At 39.2% G+C, this 13,975-nt stretch overlaps 1 protein-coding gene across 1 annotated transcript; it reads right to left on the bottom strand.

Moving 5' to 3' along the window:
• Positions 1 to 595: 595 nt before the first annotated feature.
• Positions 596 to 2,363, bottom strand: LOC122144956. The gene is made up of 5 exons (XM_042756183.1): positions 1,921 to 2,363; positions 1,639 to 1,672; positions 985 to 1,210; positions 819 to 894; positions 596 to 678 (listed from the first exon to the last, which is right to left on the bottom strand). The coding sequence occupies exons 1-5, from the start codon at positions 2,114 to 2,116 to the stop codon at positions 596 to 598; spliced, it is 615 nt and encodes a 204-aa protein (XP_042612117.1). The 5' UTR covers positions 2,117 to 2,363.
• Between the last annotated feature and the right edge of the window lie 11,612 nt (positions 2,364 to 13,975).

The following is a 13,975-nucleotide window of genomic DNA, read 5'->3' as shown; positions in this document are numbered from 1 at the left end:
GCAATATAGGAGAATTGTATGCGCAAACAGCAGGAAACACTAAATATTCATGCAGTGAGCGGATTTTAAATAATCAAAATTTGAAGCGTGTGGCATATTAACACACACATCAACCTGATCACTTTTATGTATCGCTCATGTAAACTACGTTCGGATTCAATCAATCAGAATGACTTTGTTCCAGTTGAAACAAAAGGCGTCATGTAAACATAGCCAATGTTAAATTAGCTTTTGCTTGTGTACCTCCTGAAGGTGATGTATAACATTAGATGATGTTGTCTCCTCTATAAAAACACCAAATCTTCTTCCTGCAAAGAGAAAAGAAAAAGACAATTTCTATTGTCAGTGGACAGTTCTTAAAGATAGTAACCTAAAGCCTACACAACATAGTTTTACCTCAATTTCAGAGTTTTCTGAGTTTTGCATGCTGTCACACTGGTCAACATGCAAAGCCAGTGTCTGAAGTGGCATCAGAGTCTTGCATTTTTTACAAGTTGCCTTTGGCATTCAGGCATATTCAGGTGCATCTGGTGGCAGTGGTGTCATATCAAGTTCATCCTGCAACGGCACGACGTACAGCAAGTTCTTCCCACCACTAGAAGCACTTTTTGATCACTGATCCTGTATACCCCTCTGCCTCCAATGGTATTACAGATATTCTTCTCCTTCCATTCCCACCTATAATAAGCAAGTAACACAACAACTGATAAAGAGAATAACTTTACAGTATAATGCATTGTTTTCTGTACTGAACGGACTTATTCATATTAATGAATTTTAACACCAAATGTTGATAAAAAGTTGTGAGAAAAACACACCTGCAGCTTTGAAAAGAAGCCACCTGTCTTCCAAATGACTCATTTTTGAGTATGCTTCCCGCAGCAAACTTGATAACTACATTTACGTTAAAGAAAAACCCTTAAAACACAGACACAACAAATAATGCTACTAGAATATGTGTTTGCTTAAGATCGGACTCCTCACCTCGGCATGTGTTGTATCTGATGTTAAGGACAGGGTCCTCTTTCCTAGCCCTGCTTGCATGAGCTCTAGCTCTTCGGATATAGATGGGGTTGTATCGGATTTAGATCCCAGCAAAGACACAGAACAATCAAAATATTTATGAGCCTTTGCTGGTACTGTTGGCCTGTGACATCTGGCAAGATGTTTTTTATTTTTGCCAGCATTTTTAAAAAATGCAGGAAAAGATCTGCAAATTGTAGAACAGGTAAAACTATTAATGTGCGTGTATTCAGTGTTTATTTTTGAGTAGCAAGAAACACTATGTTTTAGCTGCTGCATCCTATGCCAAACTTATATCGCTATAAAAAAGGAATGTTTGACTATTCTGTGTAACACCTGAACTGGCCCTTTTAAATATGCTTGCTATCTACCTAGCCATTTCATGTTCCACAGTAGGTCTTCCTGACTGCTGGATCTGGGCTCGGAGTCTGACCCTGCCTTGCATTTTCCTCGGGGATTACTCTGGCCACCAAGGAAATTAAATGTTGTGCTGCTTCAGTTACAGCATGTTGGTCATACTGGGGGAAAAAGGTTTAGGTGCAAAACACTAATATTATAATACTGAGCAAGGAAACTGTCATCTGATTAATTTGTAGAAATAAGCTAATATCTTACCTGTGGTTGTGATCTGCCTGTTTGGTTTTCAATTCTGCCATTAAGTAAAAAAAAAAAAAAACAACCACCACAGTAGTAAAAAACTGCCACTGTCAAAGCCCTATAACCCGAAAGTAAAAGAGATCATTTTATAATTAGCCTAAATATTGCAATACTTTACGCTACAGTATATAATTGCGTGCGCAAAATATCTCGATACTGAACAGAATCGATTTTTCCCCCCCACCACTATTAGCGCAGCGGCCGCTCAGCTAACGCTTCACGTCATGTCATCGCACTTACGGTATAAAGATATTCCTTTTGTATGATCACGTATCTGATCGCATCCAACTGCACAGCATCGCTCGGGCATGATAGGAATATTTCGCCGGCGGTTTAGCATTTTCTTAGAGCCCTGCACGGGCCTCAAATCTAGGCCCGAGCCCGGCCCTGGCCCGAGACGCTCAGGCCCTAGCCCGACCAGTGTCCGACAGCTCATCAGAATTATCAGCCCGAGTCCGACACGAGCCTGTGTTTTTATTTATTTATTTATTTTATTACACAGCGGAAGCCTGCCCTATTTGCAGCAATTAAAAAAGGGGTCAGTTTTATGTTATGTTTCTTTTCATTTCTTTATCAAGTTAGTTTAGAAAAATGTTTGGAGCATTTTTTTTTTTAATGACAATTAACGTTAATCAGCCGAGCCGACAGCGAGTAGCCTAAAACATATTTAATCAATTAAGCCTCTCAAATATACTTTACTTGGCTACAATAAAATCCATATATAAAACGCTTCAAGCATATCACACAGACAGTTAGTTTAATAAATGTTTATTTATTAAACCACAGTGAGTAAAAAAAAAAAAAAATTGAAATACTGAGGCAGGCTCGCAACCGAAATTAGAAATAGTCTACAATCTAAACAAATTAATTAAAAACAAACTTGCAGGTTATCTTACCTCAAAAATGCACCACAGAACATGTCCATTCTTTTTTCCATTAGTTTCCAACAGTTAAACGAAAATAAAGTCCAGTCAAATGAAAGGTTAGAACAGTCTCTTACAGAGCATCGTGGAGAAAAAGAATAGCCTCCAGAGTGGAAGGTTCTCTCTTCTATCACTCTTCCCGCTGCGCTGAAGACACGTTCGCTGCTGCTGCTGGCGGGACACTAAACACAGAGTGAGCCAGTCTTGACAGTTGCGGTAGCAGGGTCTCGTGCTGTTTCCACCATAGCAGCACATCTCGTCCATCACCTTCCGTGTTGTGATTGAGGCGCATGTAGCCTATTGCTGTACTTCGTCGTCATCCTCGTCCTGCTCCACAATGTTTTCAGACTCGGCCAGCGCTCTCTTCTTTGCTGCATGGCCAGCAGCAACAGGTGCAGACTAGGGCTGTGCAAAAAAATCGAATGCGTAAAGACGCTCCTGTAATTAGTAGTATATCTCCAGCACGTGCGTTAAGATCAGGGTTGCCAGGTTTTCACAACAAATCCTGCCCAGTTGCTTCTTAAAACTAGTCCAAAACTAGCCCAATCGCGTTTCCAGGAGGTTCCCCGATAAAAATTGCTTCCCGGGGTTAAAATATACATTTTTTGGAAGGGTTGCCTTGGTAAAATTCACATTTTAGGGGCTAAATATCATGTTATTTGTATTGGGGTTGCTTCAAACCGCGGACATGAAAAACAATCGCAGACTTGGCAACACTGCTTCAGGTGGAGCGGCAGTTACTACATCGAGCCGTAGTACACCGACCACTAACACAAAATTGTTTTCAAAATCGACAAAGAATCGTCTGTGATTTTAACATCGATTTTGTGTAGACTGTCAGTGAATCATGGCTCTGTGTAGTAAATGCCAACCAGTGTTGCCAAGTCTGTGGTTGTTTTTCATGTCCACGGGTTGAAGTGACCCCAATACAAATAACGTGATATTTAGCGCCTAAAATGCGAATATGTGAATTTTACCAAGGCAACCCTGCTAAAAAAATGTATATTTTAACCCCGGGAAGCAATTTTCATCGCGATTGGACTATTTTGGACTAGTTTTGAGAAGCAACTGGGCAGGATTTGTTGTGAAAACCTGGCAACCCTGATCCGAATGCACGTGCTGGAGATATACTTCTAATTACAGGAGCATCTTTACTGATGAGATGCGCATGAAAATCGCATTCGATTTTTTGCACAGCCCTAGTGCAGACACAGAAATGCTCGCCGCTGCATGAATCCTCATTTTATAATTATTAGTTGGCCAACTAGGCTATGATTAATACATTAATTTAGAGGCCTATAATAGCTACTACTACAATAAGTGGATATAAGTGAAGTATAATCGTGGGTCGCGCTGACGGAAAAGCGTGCGTGCGTGCGTGTGTGAGACTGTCATGTCAGTATGTCAGTGTAATTATAACGGGTTGAATTATCAGATTATGAAAGTTATGAGGTTATGAAATGTCTTTCTATGTTTGTTTTTCTATCGTCGACGTCAACTTCTAATTTTTTTTATTTTTATTAATGTCTAAAAATATAAATAGAAGGATAACCCAAAAAAAAGGCCCGAGGCCCGGCCCGCAAGTGAGCTATAACGTGAAAATTGGCCCGAAGCCCGGCCCTAGGGGCATAAATAAGTCGGGGCCCGTCGGGCTCGGGCTGAAATGCAGGGATTTAGTAGGGTGTGTGTGTATGAGTAGGTTGGGGCGTGTGTGGGTCGGGGTGGTATGAATGGGTTTACACCCCCTATACATTTTGGGAAACTCTACGAACATCGAACATAGTGCCTCTTAACCTATACGCTGAGAAAATCCAATGTGATTATGAATGTCAGCTCAGCTAGTAACACTGGACATCGACCACATGGCAAACGTTACTAATGGTGGCTCTGGCTGCTAGTGTTAGGTATGATGACATAGCAACCACTCGCGGCGAACATTCTGCCTCAAAAAATGTGTAAAATGTGTAAATGGTATAGTTTACATCACTTCGAGTTAGATTACTGAGGACTAGCCTGTAACTCTGTCTAAATTAATAGGCTAAGACACACTTGATATGACAGTAAGCCTGGCAAAATACAACGTGGATATGACAAAGTGAACAAGCATAGTATTATTTAGATCTTTTATGCACTTTTTCATGTAACCTCTAGATGAATACAGCAAATCTGTGCACATAATTTAAAAGTGGCATTGGATCTGTGAATGTGATCAAAAAGTTATGCTTGCTTGTTGTCTGTTATTTTTTTTTTTACTCTTTTATCCAAAGTATCCTGCGACACATAAGCCATGTTGATTAAAACATTTTATGTCCAATTTCCTTGAATCATGTAGATTATGTAGACTTACAAACATGTAAGAGGATTCTCCAAGTTTATTAGGCTTCTGGTGCTGTTTATGTTAGAGAAATCCAGTGTTAATCAATGTATGTACAGTTGAGGGGCTTGTTAGGCTAATATTTGATGTTATTTCTTTACAGCTAATTATGAAAAGGAGAAAGGGGCCCCACACACAGCCAGGTCTAGCCAGACAGCACCTCCTGGACAAGTACTGTGATGTACCATCTTCTCATTTTATACAAAATGGACATGTTCTCTATCTTTACATCACAGCTGGAGAATCCAGCAGAACTGCAACTGCAAGAGAACTTATTAGATACATACCAGAAATGACTGAAGATCAGGCGAAAACTAAAGTGAAGCTGCTTGTTGGAAAAAACTTTAACAAAATACAGAAAGCTAACTAATGAGTGAGAATTTAGTCAGTTTGAAGTAGTATGTAGCCAAAAATTTTGTGGAATCTCCACTACCACCACAGTTCCCTGGGCAAAGTCTCCTTCTGCTGAACAAGTTCTGAAACGTAGTCCTTTGTAGACAAGACAGGTTGCTAGGACCAATTGTCCTTCTTGTACCAGATATAAGGAGTCTCTAAAAAACATGAGACAGAAACATCTGCAGATGCAGAGAGAAACAAGTACCTGGCAATTAAGACACTCAGAGCACGGCAGAAAAATAAAGGAACAATAAGGATACTTAATCAAAAACTGAAAAGAAAAAGAAAAGCAAATATCCGACTTGAAATATCTGTTGAAATCACAATCACGGCTGAAACCATCGCTAAATTAAAAAAGCAATACAAAGTGAAAGCAAGAAGTCATATGCGACTGAAGAAATCCCTTACACACATGAGGCGAGAGGACAAATCAAATGCTGTTGATGATGTGGAACAAATATGCTGCAAATTAGAAGAAATAATTAATTCAATGGACCGTGAGATTCATGATCTTCAGGTCGAAAACCTTCTTTTGGGAGAAAAAAATCCAGGATTTGGAAAGTGAAAAAAAGCTTACAAAAACAGATGCGAAGTCATACTCAAATGAAATGTGATTGATGGTGTTTGATGCGATATCCAATCAGGTGCCCACTGCCAACATCCACAATTTGATTAAAAAGTTCAGGCTGCGCTTCAAAATTAGTTTAAGTGATGTGCCAAAAAGGGCTACTGTGGAAGCCATGACCAGAGAACTGGGGGGCAATAAGTGACCTGCAGACTGCCGAAGCACTTTTAGTGAACTCACACTGTACCCTGGGTTTTGATGCAACCACACAGGAGGGAATCCACTTAAACAGCATACATTTCACCACCAAAGAGAACTGTTATGTTGTTGCTGTAGATGAACTTCCAGGAGGCACTGCTGAGGATTACCAGATCCATATTTGTGACTCCATCAGTAACCTTGCAAATGTGTACTGTCATTTTTTTGAGCCAGACTATGAAATCATTCTTCAAAAAAAAGAGAATATATCAAACACGCTCACTGACCGCTGTGCTGCCAATCATGCGGCCATTTGTTTAGTCTATGCGTCTTGGAACAAGGCCTTGAATGAGCTGAATTGCAACCTTCATCCTCTGGAAACAATCGCTTCAAAGACAAAGAGTGCTCTGAAGGAGATCGAGAAATCCATGGGGATTACTGGGAAAATCAAGGGGAAAGAGTGCATTGGGGCCAACATTGTGGTTCAGATTAATAAGATGAGGTACATGGATGGCAAGGGTGACCCTCGTGGCTTTAAGACCTTTCTGAATGACAAAAATCTCCCTCTCGGCCTCATACCACGCTACAGAGGTAATCGACTGCACATTCTTTTCCATATTTGTGGGATATTCTCAAGTCATCATGCTGCACTAAAGTCATATCTCAGTGTAGGAACATCCTGTGGAAGCCTGCATGCTAGCATACTGGAAGACTTCAACTCTACAGCTGGACAGGTTTGAAATGCAAGTTCTGGGTTTGCTTGGGAAGTTACTGACTGGACCCTGGATGACCAAATTCTACACTGGTGCAGATGACCAAACTGATTACATTAAAGGTATTGAAATTATCAAAGAGACCGTGCAGAAAACTGAAAGATCAACTACACTCACTATGGGCGTTATTTCCCTGTCAAATGTCGAGAGCGCATTATTGTAGCGCAAAAGTACATTAATATAATGTGCGAGCGCGAATCTCTCTGCTCGCGCGCGGAATAAAATGTGCGGGAGTGCGAATCTCTCTGCTTGCGCGCGGGAACTGGGCGCGCGCTCTCAGATACACGTTGCTCTTGTAAGAATTTTCTCTGGGCTCGCTCAGAGAGTATGCCTGCACTTAAACCGTGTTCAGTGCAATCGCGAATCTCTCCTCTTCGCTTAAAGTAAGCGTGTATGTGCTTAGACTGTGTCCCGTGCGTTCGCACATGGCCAAGTACTCTTCGCTTCGAATTCTTTCCCTTTGCTCTTGGCATAAACTCTGTCAAAACGGCAACAACCAATCAGAAATAGGCTTCAACGACTGACCAATGAAAACGCGACATCGTACATGGAATCTTATTGGTTGATGGGCATTTCGGCTGTTTTTCATGAGCCGGCTCGTTTGACTCAACTCACTGAAAAGAGCCGGCTCTTTTGGCTCACAAACGGCTCTTTAAAAAAACAATAATGTTTTGACTATGATAGGTGTGAAAACAATTTGAATTAAATTATTAAATGAAATCATACTCACAATGTCTCACAATTTCTTTAAAAATGCATTGATTTGTTATGAAAAAAAGAATACTATTAAACATTTGCATTTAAATTACAACTTTTTAATGTATAGAAACAACAACATTACAAAACAAATACAATCTGAATCTGAACAACATAATAGAACGCATATTAAAGAAAAATAACTGAAAGGATTAAACTTCTCCCTCTTTTTTGGCATGTTATATAACCAGCATGATTGTTTTGTATAACTAGCATGAAACACACACACACAATGCTGATCATATTTTTTATTTTATGAGAGATTTGCATTCAGAAATGCAAGCTGCCTTACTTTCGAGGGGCTGATGCGGTCTTCTTCTCCGAGTTTAACACTGTGTGTGTGTGTGATGGCTCGGCCCGACGGCCCCTCCCTCATGCCATATAATTGGTTGACACCTCGTGTATGATTGACAGGAACAGAATGTGAGGCTGTTCAGACTGTCGAAACGAATATGTGCGCCTTTAGGCCTATATAATATTTTTTTTGTTCTTTGAATTAGTCAATTATTTTAAATAAAATAAAATGCATCCATTATTTCATTATTACATAATGATTTAATTTCTATAGGCTATATTTTTTTTTTAAAATAGACTATGCTCTTTAGATATGCGAGCCAGCTCTCGTCGTTCACCTACAAGAGCCGGCTCTTAGAGTTCGCGAACGACCCATCATGGAATACGTTCACTGAAGTTCAATCAAGACGAGCCTAGATTGATCCGCCGAATCGACGATCTCAGGTAACCAGTTTTATTTGTTTTTATTTTAAATATGTCAAATGTATCTTAAATGACTGGGAAGAGGGCGATTGGATTATTTTACATATAAATTACCTAGACTGTCAACCACATTGTTCACACTACGTGGCATGCCCATTGAAAGTTAGATTTTTTAGAAAAAAATCAAAAAAAATAAAAAAATTGTTATATTTGATATATAAATAATAGAAGAAGAAGAAGAAGAAGAAAAGTGCGTGATTGATTATAACACTCACCGCTGCAATCCGCGATAAAGAAAATCCATTGCAGATGACACTTTTCATTAATTTCACATCACTTCATTCGTGGACAGCCATAGATAACATAATTTTACTGGGGCATTTTGCCCCCTTATCTTATTCCCCTGAAATATTTGTTCAGATTTGAATTTAGCAGTTGATCTCGCTACGTACTTAATGTAATCACCGGTGTGATTGCACGAGACAATGTGTTAATTATCAGACGTAAAATATTATTTTTGCCTTTTGGAATCCGCTTTCAAATATATTTGGCTAATGGGGATCTCACTTTCAATGGGCATGGCACGTAGTGTGAACAATGTGGTTGACAGTCTAGGTAATTTATATGTAAAATAATCCAATCGCCCTCTTCCCAGACATTTCTAAGATACATTTGGCATATTTAAAATCAAAACAAATAAAACTGGTTACCTGAGATCGTCGATTCGGCGGATCCATCTCGGCTCGTCTTGATTGAACTTCAGGGAACTTATTCCATGTGTTCCATGTGCGGGTTCAATATCAACCCATAAGATTCCATGTACGATGTCGCGTTTTCATTGGTCAGTCCTTGAAGCCTATTTCTGATTGGTTGTTGCAGTTTTGAAAGCGTTTATGCCAAGAGCAAAGAGAAAGAATTCGAAGAGAAGAGTACTTGGCCATGCGCGAACGCACGGGGACACAGTCTAAGCACATACACGCTTACTTTAAGCGAAGAGGAGAGATTCTCGATTTGCACTGAGCACGGTTTAAGTGCAGGCATACTCTCTGAGCGAGCCCAGAGAAAATTCTTACAAGAGCAACGTGTATCTGAGAGCGCGCGCCCAGTTCCCGCACGCGAGCAGAGAGATTCGTGCTCCGCACATTGCACTGTCCGCGCGCAAGCAGAGAGATTCGCGCTCGCACATTATATTAATGTACTTTCGCGCTACAATAATGCGCTCTCGACATTTGACAGGGAAATAACACCATAACTCACCTGCTGAATTCCTCACTCGCACAACAGACCTCTTTGGAAATCAGCTGAATGCTTCAGACAAAATCCTTGAGAAATTGCAACAACCACCAAAAGACACAGTCATGTTCACTCAAATGATGGAAAGCTGTCTGAGAGCGGTCATTTTAGTCCTTGAAAGGCAGTATCAACAACACTTTGCTGATACGTGGACAGTGACGGAGAAACTAAAACAAGAGACAACCTCAGCGAGATTACACAACATGGATGCTGAAGAGCTGATGGGGATGTTTAGTGCATTGAAGAAGAAAGCTCCAAATGCCACCATCTGCTACTTGTCCTGTAAAATGCGAGCACGGAAAAAACAACACTGGGGACTACTTGGACAGTTTAGACAAGGAAAAACAAGAGCTGGTCATCAGGAAGGCAGTGAGGCTGGGTGTAATACAAAGAAGAAAGAGGAGGAAGAAGCAAGGAGAGCTACAGGAGGAATTGCACAAACGTCAAGCCACAAAAGAAAAAAAAGAGAAGCGAACATGAACGGAAAGTGTTAGAGAAAAAGATCGAAGAATTAGGTGCAGACAAGATCAAGGAAGCATTTCCAGAACTCTCAGAAGAAAAAATTGGCTTGATCAAGGAGTTGTTGGGTGGCAGAGGGGGTGGGGGCATTTGTATGTCATGCGTGGGATTTGGGTGGCAACAGTGTCTTTTTCAATGGGAAAATTGAAACTTTCCATGCTAAAAAAAAGAAATACACTGTTGGCTATTGGGCCATGAGTGGGGAGCAGTATGAATTTGATGCCCATGACACTGATGTGTCCATCTATGCGATGGCAGCAGACCATCATCTAGGATGACTTGGTTGTACAATAACCTATCAATTACCAGTTATCAACTCAGCACCAGTCAAGTACACAGATTGCATGTATATTTGTCGTACCGATCATTCATGATCATATCGTTCGATATATTGTCCAGCCCTATGCTAGCATATAAAAAAAAACATTTAAATGGATGACTAAATGGTTTAAGGTTGGGTGGTCACTCATTGTCCAAATTGCACACATAACTTAAATGGCAAAAAAAAAAACCATTAAAAAATAATACTGATTGTCTGTTTGTGAATGACAATAAATATATGTTGTGTACTTGTATGAATATGAATTAACAATTAATAGTGATGTGTATTGTTGTTTTCTCTTGTATTCTGAAAATAAATGTTTATGAATATGAATGAACTCTTATTAATTATACTTGTTTTCAGTGAGGTACCATGGGTCTGATGCCCATTCCAGCTAAAACAGTAAATTTTCATGATTTCATTTGAAAGAACTAACAAAATTTTCAGCTCTGTCTAGTCATGTGATCCATTTTGATCTTAGGGGTGTTTGAAAATGTTGTCATCATACCTACTAGTGTTGGTTAACGTTAATAAAATCTAGTCAACGGTAACACTAACTACAGACTGGTCTAGCCAACGTTAAGTATTTAAATGGGACAGCATAAGAAGAGAGAATCATTCCGTTCACTTGTCACTGCGTTTATGATATTAAATTAGTTATCTTACCCAGTAAACGACCTGTTGCTCGCCATTCTCGCTTTGCTTCGCTTCTCTTATCTTCTCGGTGGCAGCAGCAGCGGCGGGAAACCGTAGTGGGCGTGGCCAACTTGTCACTTCAATCGAGGGTGACCAATAGAAAAATGCCTTTCAAACACCGACCACACGTAAAGCAAAACCGCGTTAAGCTGCTCATGTGTTTGCCACAAAACGGGCAAAACATCCCTCGGCCGCAGTCCATGTTCGGTCACCATAAACTTTATTTACGCCATTTACTCCACAACACGAATTTACCGCGCTCACCAACAACAACAACACCTTTTACCGCGTCACTTCCGGTGTGTGGTACATTCCCTTTCCGTGAAGATCTGTCATTGTAAATTTGTTTTGGGACTGGTAAAAGTGTTTTGCGTCTTGTTAATTTGTTTTCTAAAATGTAAATTTGTTTCGTCCTTGGTAAAAGTGTTTTTCCCATGTAATTGTGTTTTATGATAGGTAAAAATGTTTTCCAAAATGTAAATTTGTCTCGAGCTTCGTAAAAGTGTTTCACACTTCGTAATGTTGTTTTGCACTTCCCGGCCACGGTACATAAGCTTTTGTTATACCGCAGAAATGGTTATACTTTAGTTAGTGGAACTATTTAAAAGAATAAGAACTAAAACAAAAGAGCACGTGTTCTTTCAAACCAACATGTTTCCCGCTAATCACGTCATCATATGATTGGCTGGGCTACCTGACTGTTTTTTTTTGTTTTTGTTTTTGTTTTTTTCCTCTCTCTTTTTCGATTTTCATATACTTGTTGATTAAAAAAGAATGTTTATGATGTTGTGATATTAGAGCATCAGAACTTTTTTTAAGAAAATGTGTAAGAAAATGGTCATCTATGGTTATCACTTCCTTTTTTGGGGAAGCTGGGTAGTGTAGATTTTGTTTATTTTACAATGCAGAGGTGAGCTATTTTCTGTGCTATTTTCTGATTCATTAGCCGCTACAGGTAAAACTTGAAGAATAAAGTTCAGCATATTGTAAAATTGTTTACACTATAAATAAGTGTTTATAATTCTTACATCAAAATTATATGATTATAAATACCAGTTTGGGAGGTCAGGCAGCATAACAATACATTTTGTAAAGCTTAAAATAACTGGAAGCGAGTGACACTGAAAGCCTCATACAATCAAGCTACAAATGACGGCACCCAATCTTGAAAGCACTAAGAAGACAATATGGTCCTTTGCTTAAAAGTAGCAGTTGTTCTGGTTATGGACTCAATTTCCCATCATGCTGTTTTTAAATTTAGTGTTTGTTCTTGTTTTTGTGTGTATTTAGCATTGTGGTGTGTTTCATGGATTAGCTGACTAGCCAGGCAAGTTTCAGCTTAGTTAGCGCCAATCCTGGGTTTTAGGTGCCATGTAAGTGGCTTGGCTTTTAGCGGCATTCATTGCCATAGTAACTTACACTCCACGGCTAACCTCCTCCGGGGCAGGTTATGTCAAAATGAACAAATTTTCAAAAATGTTATTTTTACATTCTCCATTAAAAGACCTTCAAAATGATATATGAGAATTGGACAAAGCCAATCTTTCCCTGGAGTTTCATTATTCAATATGAATTAATAATATTAATACAAATATAAACACCTTGTTATATCTAGACCAACAGGAAACTATTCACGTGATATTCAATTTCTCTTATTCTTCTATTAAGTAACTGTTTTGTTGTTGTTGTTTTGTTTTTGTCTCTCCCCAACCATGCAGACCATTGATAATTGTGAAAGAACTGATGCACACACAGAAGTTTACCGGACAGATACATAGTTTATATACTTTTCCTATCATCCATATTCATTTATCACTGAACAAATATGTTCAAAACGAATGGACAAAAGACATGAACAGAACTTCATCTACTTCCATTTATCAAAAATGTACACTTCTGTACACTAAAACATCTAAATAGCTATAAACCATGAGCTTATATAAGACCTAATAAATAACCTGTAACCCAGAAATCCAGTCTTGAATTGTTTGACAACTTTAGCTCTAATGTTGTCAGGCTCCACTCTCTGAATCCATCTAGTGTCACTGATCTGTGTCTCTTCAAATCAAATAAATCAATAGTTTGCACAAACATGATTAAATAAGCAGTCTCTTTTATCAGATCTGTGTTGTATTTGCATCTGGGTCTGGAAGACAAATACATCACAGAATACAGGAATGTAAATAACATGACATATATTGTTCATATTTACATGAGACACACCTCACTTTTATTCCTTCTGTTCCAGGATCAAATCTCAACACAGTTCATTCATTTTATTCCAGGTGAAATTGCAGGCTCTTTATTTGGAATTGCATCATTAACACAAGCATAACAAACGTTAACAAAAGTTTGATATTTAGGATTTTAAATCGGGATGAGGACGGCTATTACATCAGTACTTTCACAACAACCAATGCACGACCGCAAATTACAGTGCCAAAGGAAAGAAAATGAGCAGGTTATTTGATAATCACATCAAACTGGCTTTTATCTTCTTTTTTATCCCTCTACTTGTACTGTTGTGAGACATGAGAATTTTTTTAATCCCTTTACTTGTTTTACATAAGTTAAGTTAATGTCACAATATCCAAAGTAAATCAAGTAAGATACATAGGAATAGCTTTCAGCTGTGCTTGCCCGGAGGGCAGAAACATCCCAGTGTTCATGGCTTGAACAGAAGTCAGACCTGTGTGTTGTTCAGGAAAGTGATCGCTGCAAGCAGCCGGTTTTAAGGTGTTAAAGAATTCAAGTCACTTACAC

Source organism: Cyprinus carpio, unplaced genomic scaffold, assembly GCF_018340385.1.
Source record: "Cyprinus carpio isolate SPL01 unplaced genomic scaffold, ASM1834038v1 S000006809, whole genome shotgun sequence".
Classification (NCBI taxonomy): Eukaryota; Metazoa; Chordata; class Actinopteri; order Cypriniformes; family Cyprinidae; genus Cyprinus; species Cyprinus carpio.
This window is presented reverse-complemented; position numbering and strand designations above follow the sequence as displayed.

Bases quoted from the DNA above. Each gene is read 5' to 3' on its own strand.
- LOC122144956 (XM_042756183.1), bottom strand. From the start codon at position 2,116: ATGAGCTGTCGGACACTGGTCGGGCTAGGGCCTGAGCGTCTCGGGCCA. The intron at 1,211-1,638 runs GTAAGATATTAG...TACAATTTGCAG, and splicing joins CAGGCAGATCACAACCACAG to ATCTTTTCCTGCATTTTTTA. The intron at 679-818 runs GTGTGTTTTTCT...TGCTTATTATAG, and splicing joins GCTTCTTTTCAAAGCTGCAG to GTGGGAATGGAAGGAGAAGA.